At 39.5% G+C, this 25973-nt stretch overlaps 1 protein-coding gene across 3 annotated transcripts in view; it reads right to left on the reverse strand.

The window, feature by feature from the left end:
- Positions 1-2800: 2800 nt before the first annotated feature.
- The window catches only part of LOC131254362 (S-adenosylmethionine carrier 1, chloroplastic/mitochondrial), a 36930-nt gene continuing 13757 nt past the window's right edge, over positions 2801-25973 (reverse strand). For 2 of the 3 annotated variants that reach the window (XM_058255353.1, XM_058255357.1), the window contains exons 3-13: positions 25260-25361; positions 24578-24664; positions 22424-22496; positions 20666-20756; positions 19094-19147; positions 18925-19020; positions 18335-18424; positions 14545-14596; positions 4381-4442; positions 4210-4290; positions 2801-3080 (exon numbers count right to left, since the gene is read on the reverse strand). In XM_058255353.1, the coding sequence (XP_058111336.1) occupies positions 2949-3080; positions 4210-4290; positions 4381-4442; positions 14545-14596; positions 18335-18424; positions 18925-19020; positions 19094-19147; positions 20666-20756; positions 22424-22496; positions 24578-24664; positions 25260-25361 (920 nt within the window). In that variant the 3' untranslated portion in view covers positions 2801-2948. The remainder of the gene's footprint in view (positions 3081-4209; positions 4291-4380; positions 4443-14544; positions 14597-18334; positions 18425-18924; positions 19021-19093; positions 19148-20665; positions 20757-22423; positions 22497-24577; positions 24665-25259; positions 25362-25973) is intronic. The other variant, XM_058255360.1, reaches the window with a different exon arrangement.

Consider the following 25973-nt stretch of genomic DNA (forward strand, 5'->3'; position numbering starts at 1 on the left):
GAAGTGATATGGACCGTGCAATTCGACTGGCACCACTCAGTTCAGATAGCCCTGTCATTTATAATTTTTTCCCCTTCTTCCAATTGTCCTCGCTGACCACAATCAGAGATTTGCAATTTCGTGCACAAGGCAGTTCATTTCCTTCTACCAATTGGAGTGCAAATTTGTAGCATTGATTTTACCATTTTTTTTGTGCATGTCTTGTGTCGAGCTGTGTTGAAAACTGTATTGATGTCCCATGGTGCATCCTACAATAGAAGAGAATGTGATGCATGCAGCGTTCTCATGTGCGACCGTATTTGTGCATATCCATATGCAAATTGCATATGCGAAAATATGCGATTGCATATGCAATGTATGCAATCGCATATTGGCCATGGCACATTAAATTTTTTTTATTTTATTTTTTCACCAAAAAAAAAAAAAAAAAACATTTTGCCTATAAAAAGGCCTTCCAAATCTCCTCCATTTGCAATATTCTCACTCCAAAACTCTCTTAGTCTCTTATTCTCTTACATTTCTTAATTACAAGTGCTCTCTCTCTCTCTCTCTCTCTCTCTCTCTCTCTCTCTCCCTCCTACATTGCCTCTCTTGAAAGTTGGAAGATCAAGTTTCAAGGAAGATAGCTTGTTGATTTTCTACAATAAATAAATAAATGCTTGTTGATTTTGTTGTTACTTCTTGTTAACTATACTGTTAAATGTCGATGATTTGATGTTTAATTCATTGTTTAATTAATTTTCTCTCAATATGTAAAATTAGTTATCTATTAATTAAAAAAAAATTGCAGTCGCATATGCGATTGTGCGATTGCATATGCGATCGCACATGATCACATATGCAATTCGACAACATTGGATGCATACCCAGCAAATATGTACCCTTGCAACATCTATCCTCACACAAACTGTCTATTAGTTTAATATGAGTGATGCAGGATAATTAATCACCCCCGGTGAGGAGTCTTGAACACGATACCTCCCCCGTGGGCCCCGCCCATCCCAAGTGTGCCCTTGTATCCCACAGTTAGACCTCTTGCTCTGATACCAATTTGATGCATAACAATTAACCACTTATTCTAAAAGCTCGAACTGTTAGAGCATGGCCAATTAATGCCTTTATTTCTTAGCCTAGGCTCCACATCTCATGGGTTAGGACCTCGGCCGAACCCCCCTCGTGGGCCCCAAATCACATGGGTACCGCCTCACATGGGCTGCCCACCCCGAGTGTATCCCCGCATCCCACAGGCTACCCCACTTGAGTCCAGTGTGAAATGCATATTAATCACCCCCAGGAGACCTCCCTCATGGGCCCCACCCACCCCATGTGTGCCCTTGCATCCCACAGACACCCCGACTCGAGCCCGGTGTGAGAATGCCCCTGCATTATGGAGGCAAGGAGTTTCAATCTAGATCTTCTGATATAGTTGTTTTGGTAAATGTTCGTGTGCATGCCTCACATTTTTAAAAGGATTCTTGAAAATTCAAAATGTGAAATGCCCTCATGATTCTATTCTCAAATCTTTTCTTTTTCTTTTTCTTTTTTCTTTAATGGAGAGAGATGTGGGAGCATGACTTTCTTGGTGTTATGCTAACTGTGGATGTGCTCAAAAAAAGAATCTTGTGCAATACTTTTTCAAGGACGAATTCTGCCTATTTTCACATCTGGTGGTCGCTGGTGAAAATTGTGAGCCTGTTTGGGTCATGATCATCCTCGTCATGTAAGTTGTTTCACCATTTCACATCAGCAAGGACAGATCATGTTTCTTTTTTGTAAGGATTAAAAATTATCTCGCTAAACCATGGTCTCTAATACATAATAAATTTTGAAAGGATCATGTTCAAATCCAAGAGTCAATGGTCAGGATCATCAATGAAGCATGATTATAAGGCCATAGCATCTTTATGGTAGTAAATAGAACACGAATGGTTCCAATCATCTAAGATGCAATCCGCCAAGTGGAAACCAGTCCCGGTAAATAGCACTGATACAGGGGGATGCTTCCTATGAAAACCCTTGCTCCACACAGCCACACGTGCAAACCTGGCATCTGCATGGCCAAGGCGATCCAACCATGTATCATGATGTGATGAAAAAATCTGCCCAGTAAAATATCAGATCGCCCAAACATTTACAGAAAGAATGGTCTGCCTGTATTGTCCAATTGATCATTACCAACTTGATTTCCTTTACCAGATCATCTACACAGCAGCTTGGATGTCCTACACGTTCCAGGCCTGCTATATAGATGCATGAGGACAGTCCGTGCGGCTGGTAAACCTCCCATTTTGGAACCATTGATGTTACACTAAGATAAGTCTATTTGTCATTTTTGGGCTATTGCCTGTGGATTCTGGTGGCCACCAGATAAACAGTTCAATTAGATGATCCAGACCATTGCCTGTGGATTCTTGGGGTCCTTAATTTATAATGTGGGCTGAACAATTAGGTGATCCAGACCATTGCTATGCGTGCCCCAATGGATGGACCATGGCCAAGAAATTTCTCAATGGGACACTCCTAAACTTCCAACAGTGACCTGGAAATAGAATTCAGGAAAGAAATAAATAAACCAAATTCAATTATACAGAACGAGGGAAGAAAAAAAGAAAGCTTGGATGGCTAAAACTTTCTAGTCTGAGATTTTTGGTACATAGGCCATCCACGATTGTTCTCACGGTACAAGCAGTCCTGAACGGAAATATGGCCCAATCGTAAAACTGAAAACCCAAGGATACCTTGCATGCCCTGAGATGGAGGATCATGTATATTTTGGCCCTTACACTGCAAAAGCAGCATATAGAGGAATTTGTTTCATTTCTTCCAAAATCATAGAATCGTAAGATTCATCTAAGAAGGGATTCAAGATGGGATTTAAATTGTTTTACTTAATATTGAACTCAAATTGTAAACCGTAAATCATAGGATTTTGACAACTATGGCCATAATCACTCCCGTTTAGGAGGTTGTGAATTTTGGACCCTGCTGCGCCTCTGTGAAAGTAACATCTTTGTCCTCTCCAGAACACCAAAGAAAATCGATCCACCAATACCAATCCATAGTACTCTTGGCCCTATGCCCTGTAACAGCAATTTGAAAAAAATTAAATTAAAATTAAAATGAGGGGGGGATTCAGGAAGCAGGAGCAGCTATGGAACTTCTGTATAAGATATCATCATCATCATTAACCATTTAAGCCTTAATCCCAAGTCCCAACTAATTGGGATTGGCTATAGATTCATGTTTGAAGTTATGGCATAAGTTTGATGCTGGCTGCCAACCTGACGCAACCCTCCTTTATCTGGGCTGGGGACCAGCAATGAGAGCATGTTACTCCCAGGGTGCAATGTAATAGATCATTACACAGGTTGATTACACGCAATCTCTATCTAATAATTTATTACATAGGTTGATTACAAACGACAGGTCGATTACAATCAACGAGAACTGCATAAGATAATTATTGAAAATATAAAGCGCAGTTTAGAAAGAGATATAAAAAAAATGTGCATTTTACACTATTTGAATGGGACCCACTTGCTCTTCCAAATAGATTTGAGTTCGGAGAGTGTGGAAACCCCATTTCAAAGCACACTCAATGAAGCAAGCCAGCAAGCCCATGAAATGTGACTAACAGCCATTTAACACAATGGCTGTTCCACAGAATGCCAATGTAGTGACTTCCATATATGACATAAAAGGCTAAAATATGCTCTAAAATTAAGAGAGTAGAGAAAATTAGGTTATTTATTGGCTGTATTAATAAAACATAGAACTTTCTGCAATTATCTACAATCCAAAATTATTGAAAAGATGTACATGATATTCAAAAAATAATAATTTAAAAAGACATTAAAGGAGGATTTGGAGACGTGAACATGGGAAGGAAAAGAGGCCTTGAATCAGTAGCACGGCACCTTGGATAGGAGATTATTGGGACTAAAAACAAAAGCACAAAAGAAAAGACCTGTCTCTAGAGATTCACAGAGAAATTTTGATGCACTTCTATCAGTTTTCGTCCTGCTACTGAGAACCAAGGAGGCTTCTCAACGCGGCTTGAGTTTTCTAACCCAAAATGACAAGGACATCTTATTTGAAAAAATGTGACTATTCCATCAAGCATGCAAGATTGCGACTATCGCAAGTGCCTAAGATCAAAAGACGTTCAGTATATCGCAAGGAAGAAAACACAAGATAGAATGATCAAACCTTTAAGAGGGCAGGAGGTCCTTCCTCCTTTACAATGGTCTGAACACAATCGATGATCCCTTTGTACTGGTTTGCTGAACCCTGGAAAGTAGGTCGAGGAAATTGCATCAATTTTGTATCCATCCTCACATGAATGTGTTCTGTGAAGAAACAGAAACAGATTGGCAGTACCTGAACCATTAATCTTGTCTTAATTACATCGAGAGGAGTAGTTATGGCTCCAGTTATTGCACCTGCAGATAGTAGTTGCTCCGATTAGTGCAAGCAGAATAAGGAGATTGTAGTGCTGCAATACCTCAATTTTTTGGCACAATGTGTAGGTACTATACACACATTTGGTAACTACCTTTTTATTCTCCCAGCCCACGCCCAGCCTACAGGGACAAGGCCCTTTCAGCCTGATTAGGAGCAGGGTTGGGGGCTTTTAGGCACATTTAGGGCAAAGGCTGTGCCAGGGCCAGGACCAGGACCAGGGTCAATTTTAGCCTGATTAGGACCAGAGCCAACCCTAGCCCTGCCTACTGCCACCGCTATTCATTCTTTACTTGACAATGTGAACCATAAACGAGGCAAGATAAAATTAGAGTTTGAAACTCATGTAATTAACCTCTTATTGTTAACCCGAGAGGAGGAAAAAAAAAAAAGGAATAGGTTACAAGAAATCTCATTCAGTTAGATATGGTATATTAGGATGATACGTCAAAAGAATAGACTGCAGACCCATATGAGGTAGGAAACTCTGAAGCATGGTTCTAAGGGAAGGAATTGACCCTACTCCAACCGAGGAGAGCAGGCCATCCAGCAAAGGAAATTTTGAAGTTGTGGAGGCTTGGTCCGGTCAAGCTGCTGAACATAAAGATCCAATACAGAAGACACTTTCACCCTTGAAAGGATAGAAAAGAGAATAAGAAACATCAAAGGGAAAACTTGCTAAAAGGAAAGTGCTTTCGTAGAAACATGAACTTATCATTTCATAGAATGGTGCAACTTGCATGTCGCCTACAATTTTTTCAGAGGTAATGCAGATTCCATTGAAAGAAAAGAAGGTGAAGATGAGGGATCAATGCCCCAAATTTGCAAAAGCTTGACCAACAAGAATCAAAAGATACAGCAAGACAGCTCACAAACTGATTGAGAATTAAAGCCCACACAATCACATCCAATTTAGCATTCTTGAACACCTCATCAGGACATAGATGGCAATTGCGAAAGCATCTATCATTCCACTCAACCCAAATCGATCACAAATGCATGAGAATTGAGAAGTCTCCACAGATTTCTCCCTTTATAGCCTACCCCACACATGCTACGCTAAGAAGAAGAAACCAATCAGAGGCATTACCCAGCAAATTTTATTTAAAATAAATAAATAAATAAATAAGAAAAAAGAAAAAAGAAAAAAAGAAGAAGAAGATCAAGAAATCTTTTCCAAACAACTCTAGTGAAGATGCAATGCATAAATAAATGATCCACAATCTGCATCCCAAAAGCACATAATGCACAACATTTTGGGATAATCATATTCCTCATCCAAAGGTAATCACTTGTAAGCACCGTAGTAGTATCTGCCAACCAACAAAAAGAAGTAACCTCAGGCAGTCCACCCCACTTTCCAGCAAGAGATGCTACTTGATGCCAATGCCTAACATCTCACTCTTCATAATATACACCCTAAGCCCCAACCATGGTGTGCTGTAAAGGCCGTTACGTAAAGGTAACAGTGGCAACAGTTACATGTTATGGAAAAAATGACCCGTAACAGCCGTTACAACCCCCATAAAGGCTGTAACAGCCCCATAATGGTCCATTATGCGGCCAATATAGGTTTTCAGGTTTTTTTTTTTTTTTTGGAAAGATGATACTATTATTGCAAAAGAAAGGGAAGAAAACACAAGCAAAGCAGAAGAAAAATGCAGGAAAAAGAGCTTCATTAAACAGCAAAAGGTCCCCCCAACTCTCATATGAACAGAAAATCTCTTTCCAGTTCAATAGCAGAAATTTCCCAGTACTTGAAACCTAGCCATAGGAAATTTCTTCTGAATTTATCTATTTTAGCAATCGCTGATTTCAGGTATCTGAAAAGCGATAGGAAATATACCGGCAAATTAGATAGGGAACCATTTATAAGACTTAGTCTACCTCCTAATGACAGCAGATTCAGTTTCCAAGAAAAGAGTTTCCACTCCATTCTCTCAATGATTTTGTCCCAAAGGGCAATGGGAGGCTTACCTATGTAGAGGGGCAAACCTAGAGCTGAGCATCGGACCGAGTTGGATCGGATTTGGTCCAACTCGACCAGGTTCGAAATTTGTAGGTCCCGACCCGAACTCGATCCGATTTGGGACCGGATCCGGGTCATTTAACTCAAACAGATCCGAACTCGTAGTGGCCTGAATCAATCCGACTTCGACTCGGTCAGCAAAACCGAGTTGGATCGGATTGAGTAAGGTTCGGATCAAAACTGATGGACAGTGTGGATAAACCAAAAAAAGTTCAAAATGGGCCCCACATAATTTACTCAGTAGGAAAAAAACGGACAGTTAGCTTATTAAAGAAGCTTTACACTAGAGATAGCTTCTTGAAGAAGCTTTACACCGCAGATAGCTTCTCGAAGAAGCTTTACACAATAGAGATAGCTTCTTGAAGAAGCTTTGTAAATGGTAACTCCCAAGTGGCTAGTAGTCGGTGTTCTGTGGGGCCCACCATGATGTATGTGTATCATCCATGCCGTCCATCTATTTTTATATATCATTTTATGATATGAAAAAAAAAATGAAGTATATCTCAATCTTAAGTGGACCACATTATAGGAAACAGTGTTGAATGAATTTTGACCATTAAAAACATTTTGGGGGCAATAAAAGTTTTGGATCAAGCTTATATTTATTTTTTCCCTTCATCTGGGTCTTTATGACCAAATCAACCGATTGGATTTCAAATAAACAGTACAGTGGGCCTTTGGAGGATTTTATTGGTGAATATCCATTCATTATTGTTTTGCTGTGGTGTGGCCCACGTAAGACTTATATCCCTATACTTTTTATATCAAGCCATTAAAATGATATGTAAAAATGGATGAACGGAATGGATGAAACACGTACATCATGGTGGGGCCCACAGAGCACCGACCATCAGCCACGGGGGGGAGTAGCCGATCCGTCTCCCTCCAAGTACAGCTAGCACCAGCTAGCTAGCTGATCTAGGCACGTGTCGTGCGAAGACGAGCACTAACGCTCCTCGAGCTCCGAGTTGTACAAATGGTTCAAAGGAGATCCACGTTACATGGCCCCACAGTGACCTATTTACTATATCAACACCGTTCATCTATTTTTAGAGATCATTTTAGAGCATTATCCAAAAAAATGAATCAGATCCAAAGATCATCTGGACCACACCATAAATTGCAGCGCAGATGATGATTTTCACCATTAAACAATTTGTAGGGCCACCATAATGTTTCTTTTCCATCCAATCTGTTCTTAAGGTCACAAAGACCTGAATGAAGTGGAAAAACAAATTTCATGTTGATCCAAAACTTCTGTGAACCCATAAAGGGTTTCAATGGTAGACGTTCTATACCCCGTTGCTTTCCGTAGTGTGGTCCACTTAATGGTTAGATCTGTTTTATTTTTGTCCCAACCCTTAATATGATATTGCCAAATGGATGGACAGTTTGGATATAACACATACCTCGTGATTAGAGCCACAGAACTTGCTAACGTTACACTAGCCAATCTGCTTCCGTCTTTGGGTCTGGCTGTCAAGACGATGCCTGTAAACAGCTGTACGCCGACCTTCTTCAATCAATGTCTGCTATCAGTCATTTTCTCTCTCTCTTCCGTCCACAGCTATCCATCGTATCTCCAGTGTATATCTCTCCAACAGAGATATCTCCAAAATCTAACGACAGAAAGAGAGGTATTTGATCTACCGCATATCTAACTAGTCTTCTACTCACCTTCATCTTCAACAGAAAGGGAGAGACAGATATAATGAGAGAGACAAATATAAAGAGAGATAAAGAGAGAGTTGGGGGCTAAGTGTATGTTTGGCGGGTTTTTTTTGTGCCAAACGAAAAGCCAAAGATACAGGGATATTTACATCCCCGGTTCAGGTCGGGTCGGGTTGGGTCGGTTCGGACCCTTTCGGTCCGGATTTTTGGATCGGTTCTGTTCGGATACACTACTATCTGAACCTGATCCGAAAAACGATCGAATCTGGATGGACAGACTCAATCAGGCCAATCTATGCCGTCAGTTCTGTTCGGAACGGTACCGAGTCGGGTCGGATCCGCCGGATCGTCCTACATGCCCACCTCTAGGCAAACCCAAATAGATAGTGGGAAGCATACATACCTTGCATCGGAATGATTCGGCCAAAAATGAGCAAACCTTGGAATCAAGGTTGATACCAAAGAATTCAAACTTGGATAGATTGATTTTCATTCCTAAAAACAACCTGAAACCAAGGTGAAATTAGTAGCATTCAAATTAAAATCCGGTGCTTCTGCATGGTGGGAGCAATTACAACTCTCATGTGCCCGACAGAACAAGGCGTTCATCCGATCATGGCCACGGATGAGACGCTTTCTTCAATCACAGTTCCTCCCTAGTGACTATCGAGTAGGTATTGTTCCAGCAATACTAAAATTTCCAATAGGGGAATCAACCGTTACAGATTACACCAAAGAATTCTAGCGGTTGGCAACGCGGAATGACTTGTCAGAAACCGCATCGCAGAAGGTAGCACAGTTTATAGGTGGGTTACGATCGACAATTCAGGACCGAGTTCAGATGCACTCGATCGGGACCATGGATGAGCAGTTCAATTGGTAGGTAGGGCGGAAACACAGCTTGCAAGAGTCTCTACTCGGACCTATCCTTCGACTCAGCCCCTCATGACGGGTCCCACACAGGATTCACCACTGGCACGAGGAAAGGAACCGGTAGGAGGACATCCTCAACCTCCTGCAATCGCAAACCGTGACATGAGGAGCAGTCCATCTAGGCATCATGCACAATAGCAAGTCCGAGTAGGATTCTAAATCCTTATGGTCGGTTTGTTATCGTTGTAGCCAACCGAGCGACTTATCAAACACCTGCCCTCAATGCCCCATAGCCCACTTTCACATTAACGAAAGGGGCAATGAAGGTGATACAATGGAAGAATGCCCTAGATTTGATCAAGATAAACAACTACTGAGGAAGGAGCTGGTGACGAAGAATGGTTAGCCGAGGATCATGGCGAATCCTTGGTCATGAAGCGATTATTGTACACTCCACGAAAGGAGATGCACTCACAGCGGTACAATATATTCCATACGTGGTGTACCGTCAATGGCAAGGTTTATGATGTAATCATAGACAATGGCAATAGCGAGAACATCGTCTTGAAAGTGATGGTAAACAAGTTGCAGCTACTTATGACAAAGCATCATTCCCCTTACATGATTAGCTAGATAAAAAAAGGTAAACGAACCAATGTACTAAACAATGCAATGTCTCGTTTTCAATTGGTAAAAATTACAAGGATCAAGTACTTTGTGACATGGTCGACATAAATGCATGCCATATATTATTCGGTCGACCATGGCAGTCGGACCATGATGCAACCCACTAAGGACGAGACAATCTTTACATCTTCATCAAGGACAGTCAAAAGATGGTCCTTGCCCCTATGGCACCAGAGAACCACCCTGAAGCTTTTAAGGTGGAGGGGAGTTCTCTACTGAGCATTCGGGATTTCATGGAAGAATCCAAGGACACCGGCGAGGTATGTGCCGTAGTGGTAAAGGGCGAGAAATCAGAGTCCTTAAAAATTCCCCCAAGTTTAAGGCCATTGCTAAACGAATTCAAGGAAATCTAACCCGAAGAGTTACCCGATGGATTGCCCCCTATGTGGGATATCCAACATCATATAGACTTCATCCCTGGGGCTAGCTTGCCCAACCACCCTCAACATCAAACGAATCCGAAAGAGTGTGAGGTACTTCAGGGGCAGGTAGAGGATTTGATCCATAAGGGTCTTTTGAGAGAGAGCATGAGCTCATGTTTATATGCCAGTGTTGTTAATGCCTAAGAAAGATGGGAGTTGGTACATGTGTGTCGATAATCGAGCAATTAACAAGATTACCATTAAATATTGTTCCTAATACCGCGTTTGGACAACATGCTCGATATGCTAGAAGGTGTCAAGGTGTTCTCTAAACTAGATCTGATGAGAGAGTACCATCAAATTCGTATCTAGCCCAGTGATGAGTGGAAAATGGCATTCAAGACCAACGAACGGTTGTATGAGAGGATGGTCATGCCCTTCGGTCTATCGAACGCAGCAAGCATTTTTATGCGTCTGATGAATCAAGTGTTAAAGCCGTTCATTGTCCGATTGGTGGTAGTATATTTTGATGACATCCCTGATATATAGTCAGGATGAGACGGAGCACATGAAACATCTCAGGCAAGTGCTACAGGTCCTGCAAGTTAACAAGTTGTACCTTAACTTGAAGAAGTGCAGTTTTTTTTAACGAACGGCCTCTTGTTCTTAGGATTTGTTGTGACATCCATAAGCATCCATGTGGATAATGAAAATGTGTGAGCCATCAAGGAATGGCCGATCCCGACAAACATACATGAAATGAGGAGTTTCCACGGGTTGGCGACCTTATATCGTCGATTCGTGCAGAATTTCAGCACGATAGTCATACATATTACAAATTGCATTAAAAATGGGACTTTCAGTGGACCGATGAGGCTGACAAGAGCTTTGCTGAAATCAAGCATCGATTGTCCACAACACCGATCTTGGTTCTTTCCAGTTTTGACAAACTGTTTGAGATTGAGTGAGATGCCTCATATATCAGAATTGGAGTCTTATCACATGAAGGCGGGCCGGTAGCCTTCTACAACGAGAAGCTCGGCGAAGCCCGAAAGAAGTGATCGACATATGAGTTTGAGTTGTATGCAGTTGTTCAAGCGCTGAGACATTGGCGGCATTATCTGATTTAGAGAGTCTGTTCTCTACACTAACCATCAAGCCTTACGGTTAATTAATAGTTAGGTTAACGTGAATTGTGTGCATGCTAGATAGGTTGCATTTCTGCAGGAATTCATATTCGTTCTAAAGCACAAGTCAGGGCGGCAGAACGGGGTGGTTAATGCACTTAGTTGTCGTGCATCACTACTTGTTACAATGAGCAATGAGGTGGTCGGCTTCAACTGTCTCAAGGAGTTGTATGCCGAGGACAAAGACTTCAAGGATGCATAGATGAGATGCTAAGAGGGTCATCCCAGTGACCTACATATACAAGATAGTTTCCTCTTCAAAGGAAATCGTCCATGCATCTCCAAAGTTCTTTGAGGGAGCAGATTATTAAAGAGCTACATCGAGGTGAATTTGGTGGACACCATAGGCGAGACAAGACCTGGCTCTTGTGGAAGAGCAGTATTATTAGCCGCAATTGGTACGTGACATGGGTAAAGCAGTGCAGCACAGTCATGTTTGTCAGACCTCCAAGAGGCAGTCTCAGAATACGAGCCTCTACACCCCATTACATGTGCCTAACGGTCCTTGAGAGGACTTATCTATGAACTTCATGCTTGGTCTCCAACGAACACAGCACGGCATGGATTCGGTATTCGTAGTGGTAGATCATTTATAAAAAATTCCGCACTTTATCCCATATAAGAAGACTCTCGATGCAACACACGTGCCAAATCTATTCTTCAGAGAGGTCATGCGGCTATGCGGGGTTCCCAAGACTATTACTTTTAACCGTGACACGAAGTTCATTAGCCACTTTTAGCGGACTTTTTGGAATCAGTTCGGTACACAACTTCAGTTTAGTAGTACCTACCATTCACAGACCGATGGGCAGACTGAAGTTGTGAATCGCAAGTTGGGAAACCTCCTTTGATGTATTTGAAGTGACAAACCGAAGTAGTGGAATTCAGCCTCATCTCAAACAGAATTTGCATTCAACAACATGATGAACCGCTAAACATGGAAGTCCCCATTCCAGATTGTTTATGGTCGAGTGCGTCGCCACACACTTGACTTGGTCCCTTTGCCCAAGCTCCCGGATATGGTTATTGCAGCAAAACATATGGCGGACCGAATGTGGGCATTCATGTGGATGTGCAATCCAAGTTGCATGCCTCGGACAACAAGTATAAGGAGCAAGCCGACAAGTATCAGTAACAAAAGGTGTTCGAGGCAGACGACCATGTTATGGTTCTTTTATGCAAGGAGAGATTTCCGACTAGGACCTACAACAAGTTGAAGAATAAGAAGATTGGATCGGTATCGATCCTTCAAAAGATCAATGACAACGTTTACGTTGTTGATCTTCCGAATGACATGGAGATCTCTACTACTTCCAACGTCGCGGACCTGATTGAGTATCATGAACTGAAGCAAGACAAGAACTCGAAGACGAGTTCTTTTGAAGTGGAGGGGACTGATGTAAAGAGGATCGCGGATACTTTCATGGCCAAGATAGACTAAAGAAGGCCCGATCGGAGGCAGAAGTGATCCGGACCGTCAGAACCTTAAAACAGTCGTATCTCGCAAACCGGAATGAGTTTTTCGACGTACCATAATGATTTCGGGGTAGGAGAAGCTACTTTAGCCAACCAACCCTGCTACACCAAGTTGCCCATGCCGGATTTGCGAGATTGCATCAGATCGACAGTCGAAAGTCTATTTTAATTTCGTTTTTAATATTTATAATAAGTTTTAGTTTCATCAAAACTCTTGATCCTTTGAGCTTTAGGAGTCATGCCCAACATGAAAAGGGCTTAGAAAAATTAGGAGAATAACATGGTTAGGCCAAATTGGACACTTACTATTTTTGGCCGAAAACCATGAAATCTAGTAGAAATCATGATCGTCTATAAATAGTATGTTTACTATTTATAGCAAGTCACATTTTTTTGGGAGTTTGAGTTGGAGTTTGATTTTGAAACTTCTTCCTAGGTTTGATATCACTATTTAAAGGATTGTAAATTCGTTTTTATCATCAATCAATTTATTTTCAAATTTATTAGAATTTATTTCTATTTTCTATTTTTCCCCGTGGATTCGAGGAATCTTTGTGAGGAGTCCAGAGAAGCTCCGTGGATTCAGAGTAATTATCCCCTGAGGAAGACGATGATCGACCTTATCACGTTAATCCCTATGTCAACATTCGAGCACCATACCAAAGGAAGACTGCACCAATCTCCTTATGGTTAGACGACCATTACATGAGGCCCACTTGGCCCAATTCACATTCCTAGCCATGTTGAAGACCCCACACTAGGAAGATACGCGTGGGCTGCATATAGGAGCTTGATGGACACGATGATCAGACCGTTGGATCATCATCATTGAACATCTTGATCGTGGACCCCCATGGGCCATGAAATAGTTTAGTTGTTTAGATTATTTACATGCTTCGTTATTTTTTGTATAGCTTATATTTATGTTGAGATTAAGGAGTTAGGAACAACTTTTAATTTATTAAGTGTCTTTATGTTAAGAATCTTATTTAAGAGCACTTTTTTGTAAAAGGTCTTTTCTGAGACTATAAAAGAGAAAAGCGAGTGTGTGGAGCCCAAGAACCGAATGCCCTTTTATAATAAACCAATTTGCAACAATTATAAAATGGCTAGTTAACGGCTCCGATCGAATAGTGCATCAATCCTATTGAGAAAATCCAGGAATTTCTTTGATGGTTGTAGGACTCATTCTTCGATTTGATCGAGTGAGCGTTCGATTGGATCGAGTCCCATTGACAGGCTGTCGATGGGATCGAATACCACTCGAAAACTATTGTTTTAGGCATACGATTTCACAACAGCTTTGCACCTGTTCTAGCCTTATCATGTTCCAATTAAGCTCCTAAGACTAAGGAATTATCAACAAAGTTTACCTATTATGCCATGATCATCTAGAGGTTTAAGAGGTTGTTTCGGGTCAAGGGTTTGGGTCACCAAGGCACCTCATTTACCTGTTATTTGCTCATTGATGCTCATGTACTCTTGTCTTTGGTCTTCAGCTTCCAAGGGCTCAACCGACTACATGACATACGGACTCACATGATAGACAAACAAGATGCACAAATCAATGCACTAACAATGTGATCAACTATGAGTAAGCTTTCGCAACTTCAGTCTCATCTTGGTAGACTTCCACTAGATAGGATATATTCTCAGAATAAGTTGCAAATGCAAGCAAAGTTTTCAAAGCTAACCAAGAAAAAATTATAAGGATTCCAAACCAATTTTATTGTATGGCAGCAAGAAGTAACTGCAAAGTCCAGAATTACGTAAATTGGAAGTAGGCATGCCAACTTACCAGCAAAGGCACCAATTATAGCATTCTCAGGATCATTTAAATCCCTCTTTGCCTGCAGATGAAAGAGAAGTAACCATTATCTGCACATCGTTTTGCGGCACAAGAACTTTTCTTCTTAGTCTATGTACATGATATAGAAAGAAAAAGAAAAGATACAATAATAAAGCCAAACATCCATCAAATACCATTACAATGAAAAATACACATCACTCAGATTGAAAATATTGAGAACACGGTAATTCTTTTGTAAAGCAAAAGAGGAAGGGTTGAAATGTGATAAAATATTAATGTTTCCATGGAGACTATAATGTCAAACCACCATTTGTTTCTTTGGAAGTAAGATTGAAAAAGGGGACAAAAAGTTGAACCTTCTAGTGAAATCACTCATTCCACTGGTTTTGTACCATGCATTTCTTCCCAAAATCATTTCCAGGTACCGTATCAGTCACCACCAATACAGGGTCATATTGCCCCTGTATCAGGCTGTTTCGGGCCAATATGGGCCAGTAGAGCTATATCATTCATGAGCGATATGTACCAGTTTCGGACGATACATCAAACCATGGTATAGCATGTACCTATTTCTGTATGATGGACTGTTTAATCTTTTTCTTTTTTTTCTTTTTCTGTTTTTATTATTTACTGTTAAGCTGCTATTGAACCTGAGACCTCAATGTTGAATGCACAATGTCTACCATTAAGCTATAGGCTCAAACCCAACTTTTTTACCAATTTCTCTTTATTATCAAAGAAATTTTCCAGTGTGATGAAGTATTCGAGTAATCAACAATCAGAACAGAGTCAGATTCTGTAAACACAAAACAAAACAAAACCATCACTTGTAGCATAATCTGTTCCAAGTGCTGATAAAAGAGAGACTCCTAGGGTATCTAAGTAGAAGGAACTAAGCACACAGCATGAAGGGTCGTGGGAAGGAGTTGGGGTCCAGTGGTGAGGAAACATCTGGCTCAAAATTTTAGCACATGTAGAATCCTAGGAAGTAGGAATGGTAGTGTGAGTCTAAAGTGCAAGTTCGAAGATGAAGTGGCACCTTGGTAGAATGTCGATGCAACTAAGAGAGGAATGCCATGCTCAATCATTGACTAGGAAAAAGTCACCTACTCAGGTGATGATTGGTCAGGCACCCCTCCAGTCATTTCCAGCTCCCAAAATTAACCCTGAGAAGGGGCCTCCATGGTTGCTTGACCAATCATTGCACAGTTAAGTTTTTCTAGTCTGCAACTGCAGATAGAACTCATTCTAAAATAAACAAGAAACACAATTTCCAATTATCTCGTATCAGAATAAAATGAGATACCTCTCCAGCTGTATGCAGAAAAGCTCAAATGAAAACCAAAAAAATATTACTTATCAGGTTATTTTTTATTGATAATGGGAGTATCCTTGAGCCAATTTCATGAAACTTGCAGTTTAAGCCATTGTTACATGGTACATAACGACAAAACAAAGGAAATGGAGCATATTGTACATGGACCAAAAGAGTAACAAATTAGATCACATTCCCACATTTTGAGCATCAATCCGCTAAAAGGAGTATCATAGGACAAAAATTACCAACTGTCAATACAACTCTACATCCACAGCTTTCATAAAACCTTCTACTCAGTGCTCACCATCACAGTTAAGATGCATGACATATCTGTCACTACTCGCAACCCTAAGTCACTAGTAGGGGAACGAAGTGCAGCGTCAATGTGGCACCTAGATAGAGGGTTCCTACAACCAAGGTCCGCGAAGCAACTAGGTCACAAGGACCACTGATGCTAAGTTGTGAAAGTGATTCGGCATAGTTAGAAATTATGGTTGTTATGGGAAAATTATTTCCATGCCTGACAGTTATTTATCAGTATGTGTAAATTATTGGATAAGACATGATAAGACAAAAGGTCTGATTAATGTCCAGTTTGACATGACCCACATATATAAAAATGTCAAAATACCAACAAATGATATTTTGGTTTTCTTTCTTGCAGATAAATGATCTGAGTTTTTATGAATACCATTACAAGAGCACATCCTAAGAGTCAAGAGAACCTTGAATCCATTTAAACAATTAGAGAAGTTGTAAAAGGATGAACATAGGTGGTATTAGGTGAACTCAGTACTTCAATTAGTTACCATACAAATCCTGCGCAGCCACTGAGTGAACACTTAATTTAAATAATTAAAAAAAAAAAAAAAAACCATGCATTCCACTTATTAAAACTAACCTTGAATCTGAATAACGACCAGTGGCGGTGTCAATGGGCAGGGCTTGGGCCTGGAAAAATCAACATTTTAAATAGGCCCGGCCCGAACGGTTAGAAATCTGGGCCGAAGCCAACCCCAGGCCTGACCTGTTGACAACCCTAAGGACCAGACTCCCCTTCCTCTCTCTCTCTCTCTCTCTGTGTGTGTGCACGTTTTTTTTCTCTTTTTTTCTCTTCTTTTTCTTTTTTTTACCAAGACCTCCTAATCCAAGAGAAAATCTGTCAAAAGATATCATCTCATTTGTGCAATTTACTGATTAATTAATAATTATGTTTCACATAAACCACATGACACCAGTACTTTATTTTGATTTATTTAAATTGCTTTTTCAGAAAATATGTATTACTGTTCAAAAATGTTATGCACAATTGTTCACAGAAATTTATCTAATTTGACTCCAGTATTAGAGAATTAAGACTTAGCCAAATCCACTACTTTTGCCGATTAGTGTGCACCTTAATTAAGAGCTTAGCCCTGGATGTATGAATGGCCAAAATAATAAAAATAAAACTAAGAAACCCCTTTGTATCCATCTCACGTGAAGACCTATCAAACAGGGCCTACCATAGTCAATGATTGCACTTGGCACTTCAAGGAACCAAACCCCATCTAGGATTTTATTGTGGTTCCCGAAACAGCCTATGATATCTTCTCCTCTTCATAATTTGTATTGTTTGGCATAATCTTTTCTTGATTAGCAGCATTCTTATCTTTTCCTTTTTCTTCTGTGTTTTATTGGGCTGGTAAGCTGGGATCAAATCCATGATCAACAAGGCCACACAGAGAACCATCCAGTTATGCGTTCAACAGCAGTACCCACGTTCTCTTTGATTGCCACTGCAGTAAAAGATGTGCACTACAGTCTGAAACTAATTCTTACAGTCAAGGAGGCAGGACCCATTTCATTTCAAGAATATGAGATCACATGTAAATCTTGACAGAGATCCCATGCTACTTTCAGTAAACTGCGCACGAAAGATTAAGAACATTGAAAGTTGAGTCTTTAGCTTCTATTGTTTGGGCTGTAATGAGGTTGTAAAGGAGGTGTTTTGGGTTGTGTTTTGTTAGTGGTCTGTTTGGGGTTGTATCTTTTGTGCCTCTTTAATAAAATTCAGTAAATTTAAAATTAAAAATAAATAAAAATAAAAAAACAAAAAAATAAAAAGATTTAAGAACATTGGATGACAAATAAACCTACTGGTTACTATGTACCTCAAATATTGTTTAATATCATTGTACCTCAAACTTCAAGCATATGAAGGAAGAGAGAGAGAGAGAGAGAGAGAGAGAGAGAGAGAGAGAGAGAGAGACAGAGAGGTCACCCATCATGTGTACAAAGTCAAAGATAATGTACAGAATTATAATGGATTGCATGTATAAGCTTTTTGAAATCAAGTTGCGCAATTTTCTAATGTTCATGATTGAGGGCATAATCTACCAATTCAACAAAATAAAACCTGCCAAGGCATGCATTAACATGTGTTTATGCAAAAATACAAAATAACAAAAATAAGCTTACCGCTAGCTTATACCCTATCCGAAGTTGCTCGTAAATACAAAACTGGATGGCATCGAATGGCAAATCCCGCAATAGAAAGGATTTATATCCCTACAATCTCAGAGACAAAGGTCAGGACCACTCTACCTCCACTAAGATACCTCACAACATGCAAGAAGTAACAGCATCCACATACATAAGAAAGACATGATGATGGGCTAGCCGCAGTCTGGAATGTCATTGGGAATGCTGGCTGATCTGTTCGTCCACTGCTTTGAATACAAAATTGATGATAACAGATCCAATCCATTATTATCTCATTCATATTTTGAATGACTTTAGTGGACAGAGGCAATTAAAACAGCCATCATCGCCATTTTGCAGGATGTGCCAAACATCTCCACAAAACATGGAGTGTCCAGGACTCTTTCCGCCTCATTTTCATTCTGGGTTTCATCCAATCAATCCAGTATATGGTAATATTGAATCCCTAGGTGAACCAACCTGTGCACTCCATTAAAATAAGTAAAATAAAAATCCAACATCTGTATGTTGCAATCAAGGCGTGCAGGCATCCATTGTTAATTTTAAAATGAGAAACTAATACATACCGCATAAAGACCTTTAAAGCCCTGGTCAGCAATGATAAGGCGGACAGCATTAGGAGCAGAAGCAAATTGCCCAGTCTGCATCCTTTGTTTGACTACCTGGAAAGCACTATAGGATCAAGAGCTAATAAAAGCAATTTGGGAATTTGCTACTAAAAGTAAACTTGTGTACCTCTGTCGGGACACGAACAAGAGAAGAAGCGGCACCTCCAATAGCACCTGCAGTCTGCAATTCTGAAACATATTACAAAAACGAGGAAATCCAACAAAGAAGTATAATACCAACATCCTGCAAACCAGAACCAAAATGAGAAAAAGAAAAAAGAAGTCCATTTAAGAGGCAGGGACAATCAAACTGTCCAAATATAAGCAAAGTTCAACGTTAGTCCTCAGCATGCAGAACACAACACAATACGAAGAGGCGGGGACAATCAAACAGTGGACAAAATAAGTTGAATAGTTCATAGGATATTCTTGAATGGACAAAGTTCCTTGATGATATTGAGCAATTTCGAATTCTAATTGGAATTGACATGCCAAATGTCCTTGATGATATACCTTTTCTAAATTTTCCCACGTGTCATTAGCGGTTTTATAGTGTTTGAAATGCAGAATGAATTGAGGATCTACTGATCCAAGAATCCAGGATTTGATTTTCGCATCCTAAGTATATCAGGAGGATATCTTTTTCTCATCCTCTGTAGGCAGTAGATCAGATCCGGAGACATGCCCCCATAATTCATTGCCTTCCAAGGTATACTTGGAATTGAAAAGCCCAAGAGGTATAATTTTTTCCAATAAATTGAACCAAAAATACCTCAAACTTCTCCATTTCTATGATTGACAACCAAGAATGGATTGGATCTCTGTTGCGCAAAAATTGCTAAAAATCTTATGAATGTTCTGACTAATCAGGTTGTCATGAACTGAGAGTAATTTCTAACGTTGCTTGGAAGATCGCAGACTCGTTTTGTACGAACTGAGAGATGCTGAAACTTTCTTGTATTGCAGCAAACAAAAAATTGATGGGAAAGACAAGGAAGTCTATAAATTGAAGATGAGAAGTCTCCGATCACAAAGAAAATCACACGAACTTCAAAGAGAGCACCATGGCTCTGATACCATGATATTTCTATAGAAATCTAAAATGTTGAGATCTTAAAATCAAGTTTTGATCCAATTCATGATCTCATTGTGAGATTTCATCCTCTTAAATAGATTGTAGAATGCTATACATGGTATATGACCTATAATTTTGGGTGATTACAATCCCTGATTTAAGGGATAATGAAGGAGAATAATTCTATTCCTAAAATGGACAACCTAAGTATAGTACATGATTGGATGGGATAATGAAGGAAAATAATTTCATTCCTAAAATAAACAATCTAAGTGTGGTACATGATTAAATGGGATCAACGTTTTGAGAGTGTGACCCCTTGGTTGACACATTCCACTTGTGTAAATTGTAATAACCAGACTATTTTTCATTGTTTAGAGATATGTAACGGTCAATAGTATATAACTTATCTTTTCTTGCATACCATATTTCGTGCCATGACTGCATCCTACTTGCAGGATATGCATATGCAAATGTTATGGCAAGATAGGATAAAAGGAAGTTAAAAATGGAAGTGCACAGGAAAAAAAAAAAAAAATGATGTCTTCCATGAGAGTACAAAAGATAGAAGGATCATATGCAATTTATGGTCTAATTGATAGATAAAAATGGTTGAGATCTTACCAAATGAGCGAAAGCACTAAGGTTTTCTGGGAAGATCTTTAGCAATTTTTGTTTTGTAGGTTCATATACACCAATAAATATCGCGGAAGCCCTGTCAATGTATGAAACATCAACTGTCAAGCAAGTAGAAAACCCAACAAACAGACTTTAATTGATAATAAATGTAAACAAGAAGGAATCACATCTCCAGACGTATTAAAAAGAGAGAGAGAGAGAGAGAGAGAGAGAGAGAGAGACAGAGAGAGAAATAAGTTCTAAAGTAGTACCATGAGGCCCGTAAGCACAACTTTGTAATTCTAAAACACTCCCAATTCAACTTATTATCAAACTAAGACTTCCTAACTATCTACCCCAAAACAAACTATACAATATGACTGCATCGCAAGCCAACGAGCTTTGCTATGCAATAAAGCTCATGTAAATGCCACAAATGTGCCAGAATGGCACAGGTGTGAGATCCAATACATCCATCAGGTTGGTCCAACCTTCTATGTGTTTTGCCAAAAATAAGTGGGGTCAGCATGTGAGCCCCAATATTTGAAACAGGTGCAGGTAAGAAAACTTCAGCCAAGTTTTTCAGAGCGTTGCATTTGTTTTGCAAGCTGTGGACCAACTGACCAGTGGCTCAACGTGATTCTTGGGCCAGGGCATCATTATAGAGTTTCCTTTCTGATGGAGGCATTGGATCTCAGACCCATTGTGCCATGCTGCCACGTGTGTGGCATGTACATGAGCTTTATTGCACATGGGTGTGTGCTTAGCAAAGCTCCAAGTTAACAATTAAAGGTCTTTTAGGTCTTTATTTATGTCGACCATAAATAAAGAAACCCACTTGGACTATTCTTAGGATATTCCAATAAAGAAATTTCTAGATCTTTCCTAATATGCAAACCAAAAATGATTAACCTAGCTTGAGTCATGCGGGCCCCTACCACGAGTCCCTTCACCACCCTAACACAGGTTACTACTACTATACCATACCATGACCATCTTCTGCTCATATATCTTGCTCAATTGATGATGTTGTATCACACTTGAAGCAAGTTGTAACCTTGACTGATGACAATAATTAACCACTTAAGACTCATGCATGGCATGCACACTTTCCAATGAGCACGTCAATAAAAAGATGTCACCATCATCATGCAGTCCCTCTCCTATCCCTTTACATGTTTTCTATGGGACCCCTAGGTCCAGCATGCATCAAGAGCCCATGAAATTGGTATAAAGATGTCAAAGGAATGCAGCAGGCAATGGTGAATTAACAATCCATCATTTCCACTTGTCCCTTACTATTCTACTTCCTTTGCATACTTTTGGTACCATATCAACAGGGAACTAATTAAATGCAGCTTGAGTTTGTTTATTTTTACTTTTTCATCAAAAGGAAAGGAAAAAGATAATGCAGATTACATTAAAAAAGAAACCAAATACACATTATTATAAGAATTTAAAAAACCAATTTTTACCATCCTTATCCAACCTATGGTTCATAGGTTCAACCCATACGACAAATACAACTAGTCAATCCATACACAACTGAAACAATTGATGGCTGAACGAGTCGAGTATTTCTGTCCTAAAACTTACAGTGAAATACAGACAGCTAAGAGATGTAGAGAAGAACAAGATAAATACAATAATACAACAGACTAAACAGAGTAAAACTCAGTAACACTCCTCAATCTAAAGGCAGGCTCAGACATGAATTCAAGATGAGAGAAGCCTTGTTTCCAACTCATTCAATGGCGTACTCACGGTAAGACGCCAGCCAGATTTCCAGCCAGTCCAGAATACAGGCCCTTCCAAAGAATTTGTCCTCCACCACGAGCTGCCTGAAATGGAGTACCCAATGAACAGCTAACCACAACATTGTTATAAATGCAATAAAAAAATTTATCATATCCGAGCAAACTTCGATAGCAGTGGACAGGGACATCAGAATCACAACATGCTTTGTTGCATTCAAGCAAATGTTAAAGAAACTAATCCACCATTGATGCATCCAGGATACCCATCCACCATACATACCAAAGCAGGTTCTGCAGTGAACCCCACATGCTGGCTGATCAATAATCACCAATTAGGGGCATCCAATTGATCCTTGGGAGTTGGGACTCACTGAACCAATCAGATTGCCCATCTAATGGACCAGTCGATCCGTTTGGCCAATAGGACTAATCAGATGGCCCATATAATGAACTTATTGGACTATGGAGACAACAGCTCCAACTGGGTGATCATAACTACAAACTATGGGGCCCCTGCCAACACTAATGGCCACATGGCTAAGCAATTCTGTGTACCTTCTTTTATTTAATGGAGTGGTTTCCTTTTCATTAAATAAGAGAGAGAGAGAGAGAGAGAGAGAGAGAATTTGAAATCAGGGAATTCATATTGAAACAAAAACAAAAATGTTTTACTAAAGAAATAACATAAAACATTAGGACAAAATTGGAGACTTAGATAAAGTAAATACTTAACAAGAACATCTTTCTCATAAAAAAAACCCAGGGCCAGTTTGGGTGAATGTAAAATGTAAAATGTAAAATGTAAAATGTTAGGCTGGATCATGCGTCCACCACCCAAAATAAAATGCAATGACAATGATCCCAACACATCATCACCACATCCACACTTTGGGGTGCATTTGTGGATGGGAGTGTTTAGTGCATCCCTGCATAAAATATTAAGATAAACTTGGATACTTAGATAAAGTAAATACTTAACAAGCACAACTCTCTAGTCAAAAATGAAGGGCCAAGATGGGCATATCCAAAATGTTAGACGGAAGCATGAGTCCACCTCCCAAAATAAAATGCAACGTTGGCAAGTCCAACACATCATCATTACATCCACATTTTGGGGTGCATTTGTGGATGGGAGTGTTTAGTGCATCCCGGTATTTTGCAGAATGTTCTAAATGAACATTACTGACAGTCCCAAAGAGAGTGCTGAGAGGGGCGCCAAATGGACATTGCTGACAGCCCCAAAGAGAGGGATGAGAAGGTCATTCATTGTCTCTTTCCCTAGCCTCTTGCCATTAAAAAAAAAAAGTTCAAGAGCCCAGGAAGAAAAAGTGTTCATCAGCATCCATGTGCCCTTTCAGCCTTGCCAACCTTTGAGTGTAAAAACCAGTAGCCTGTCCTTGATCCCATCGCAATTTAAATTATTTTTCTTTGATGATTTTAATAGTTAAACTTATTTCTTACATCTTTTCCACTGCCTACATATATGAACAACATCGGAGCCTTATTCTTATGCCTTTCAGAAGTTCATGCACCTTACCAACCTGCAATTGTTTGCATTAGATGTGGGATTGAGGTTTTTGCCTAAAGAAACTTTCTTTCTAACCACATGCCCTATCCCACGAAATTTAAGTTTAACGCGAAATCATTTTACTAAAAGGTTTCAGAATTAAAACAGGAAACATGAAAACACAAACATGTGACAATTTTGCGATAGCATAAAACTGGTTTAATATGGATGGACTAACCCTACTATTTCAAGTGAGTTCATGAACATTTAGCAAATTGCAACCACATACCCCATGGAGTGCATCAGTGAACCAGAGTGTTCTAAAATTGGGCAGATCACTTTGTGCTTGTTACAAGAAATGACACATCCAACTCGCACACAAATCAGCTCCTTCTGCTCCCACCGAATGCAACTAGAATCCAGTACCAATAACAACCGACATGCATATTTACCTCCTACCAACAGTACTTGCTATTTTAGTTTTTTTCTTCAACGAAAACAGCACTTTTTTTTTTTTGAGTTAAATCTCACCTATTTTAAACATCAAATGACAAATAATACTGGATAATGTGTTTCTATAGCTAATTCTAGACCTTTGGGAATGTAAATATCAAACAACAGAAAGACACCTATAAAGGCTTTAATATAGTTAACCTGCCTGCAGCCGAGTCTTTATCGTGTCAATTGGGTATAGAGCTGTTTCTACTACAACACCAGCAGCACCACCTGCCACAAAACCCTCTGCATAATCCAAAATTGTGAGATCAGAAGCACGTAAAAGTAACATGCAGAACTAAACAGTTCTGTACATTTATTCATCCTTAGAAGATAAATAATTTTAAGCATAAGTAGGACTTTCAGTTGTAAGATAACATTGTCAAGAGGTGATTCAAAACTGGACTGTATCAATGAGTTTAACCCAGTCAAGGTGATTCAAAAACTCAATCAAATCAGTGCGTTTGATCGAGTTGAACTGGGCCCAGCAAGTTGAAGAATCCAATTTACAATCAGAAACCAAATATAATGTTTCCCCTCTAGAACATCTAAACAAATTGATTCAATGCAATTCAATTTTCTATTCCTATGACACCCGCCACAATCTTCATAATTGGGTCCTTCTATTTAATTGGCTATTTTAGATTTAAAAAACAGAACCCTAACACACTAACATACCCTATCTTAAGCTCGAATTGCACCAGGGACCCACCAGCTTGATTGCCAGGCTACCAAGCAAGTACATAGTGCATTGTTGAAGGGTTTCAAACCGACAACTTCAATCCATCTTGATCAATTTTTTTCATGCATACATAACAGTAACAGTCATTACAGAACTTACCACATAAAACACGGACGAAATTGAATGGCTCGCCCTTGTTGACTGATGCAAAAGGCTTTGGTGCCTCCATTTGAGGCTCATGCATCTTACCTTTGAAAGCTTCTGCAAACATGGCACTTGATCAGAACATGCATTGGAAATAGAATTGACTTTCTTGGCCTCATTCAGCTTTTCTCTACATGCCCATGAAATATAAAAGAATGGCACAAACTACAACTTATAACTAAAAGAATACTTACTTGTAACTCTATAATTTTATTTTTTATTTTTTTAATAGGGAGCTGTTTGGAATCTTTGTATGGCACCCAATACATAAATTTGGCAATTTTTTAATTCTCAAGTTCATGAAATTTAACTAATGTGTTTGGTTAATCTTAATTGTCAAGAGCCTATTTGGGGTTGCTTAAAAAAGTGGCTTTGGGCAAATGTTATTCTCAAAAGCACTCAAGTGTTAAATGTGTTTGGTCAGGGCACTCATTATCAATTATTAGGGTTGCTTCCAGGAAGAAATAATTCACAATAAACAATTATTTGGAATCTGCTTATTGAAAATTGTTCAAGCGAAAAAGAACATGTTTGCTAGACAAACATAATAACAACGTGTACCCTACTTATAATAGCAACATGTCTTCTTTTCTTCTTCTTCTTCTTTCTATTTTTACTTTTTTTTCCTTTTTTTCTTTCTTGTAAAACCATGAAGCAGCACATCAGCCT

The sequence above is a fragment of the Magnolia sinica genome, chromosome 1 (assembly GCF_029962835.1).
Source record: "Magnolia sinica isolate HGM2019 chromosome 1, MsV1, whole genome shotgun sequence".
In the NCBI taxonomy this organism is placed as follows: domain Eukaryota; kingdom Viridiplantae; phylum Streptophyta; class Magnoliopsida; order Magnoliales; family Magnoliaceae; genus Magnolia; species Magnolia sinica.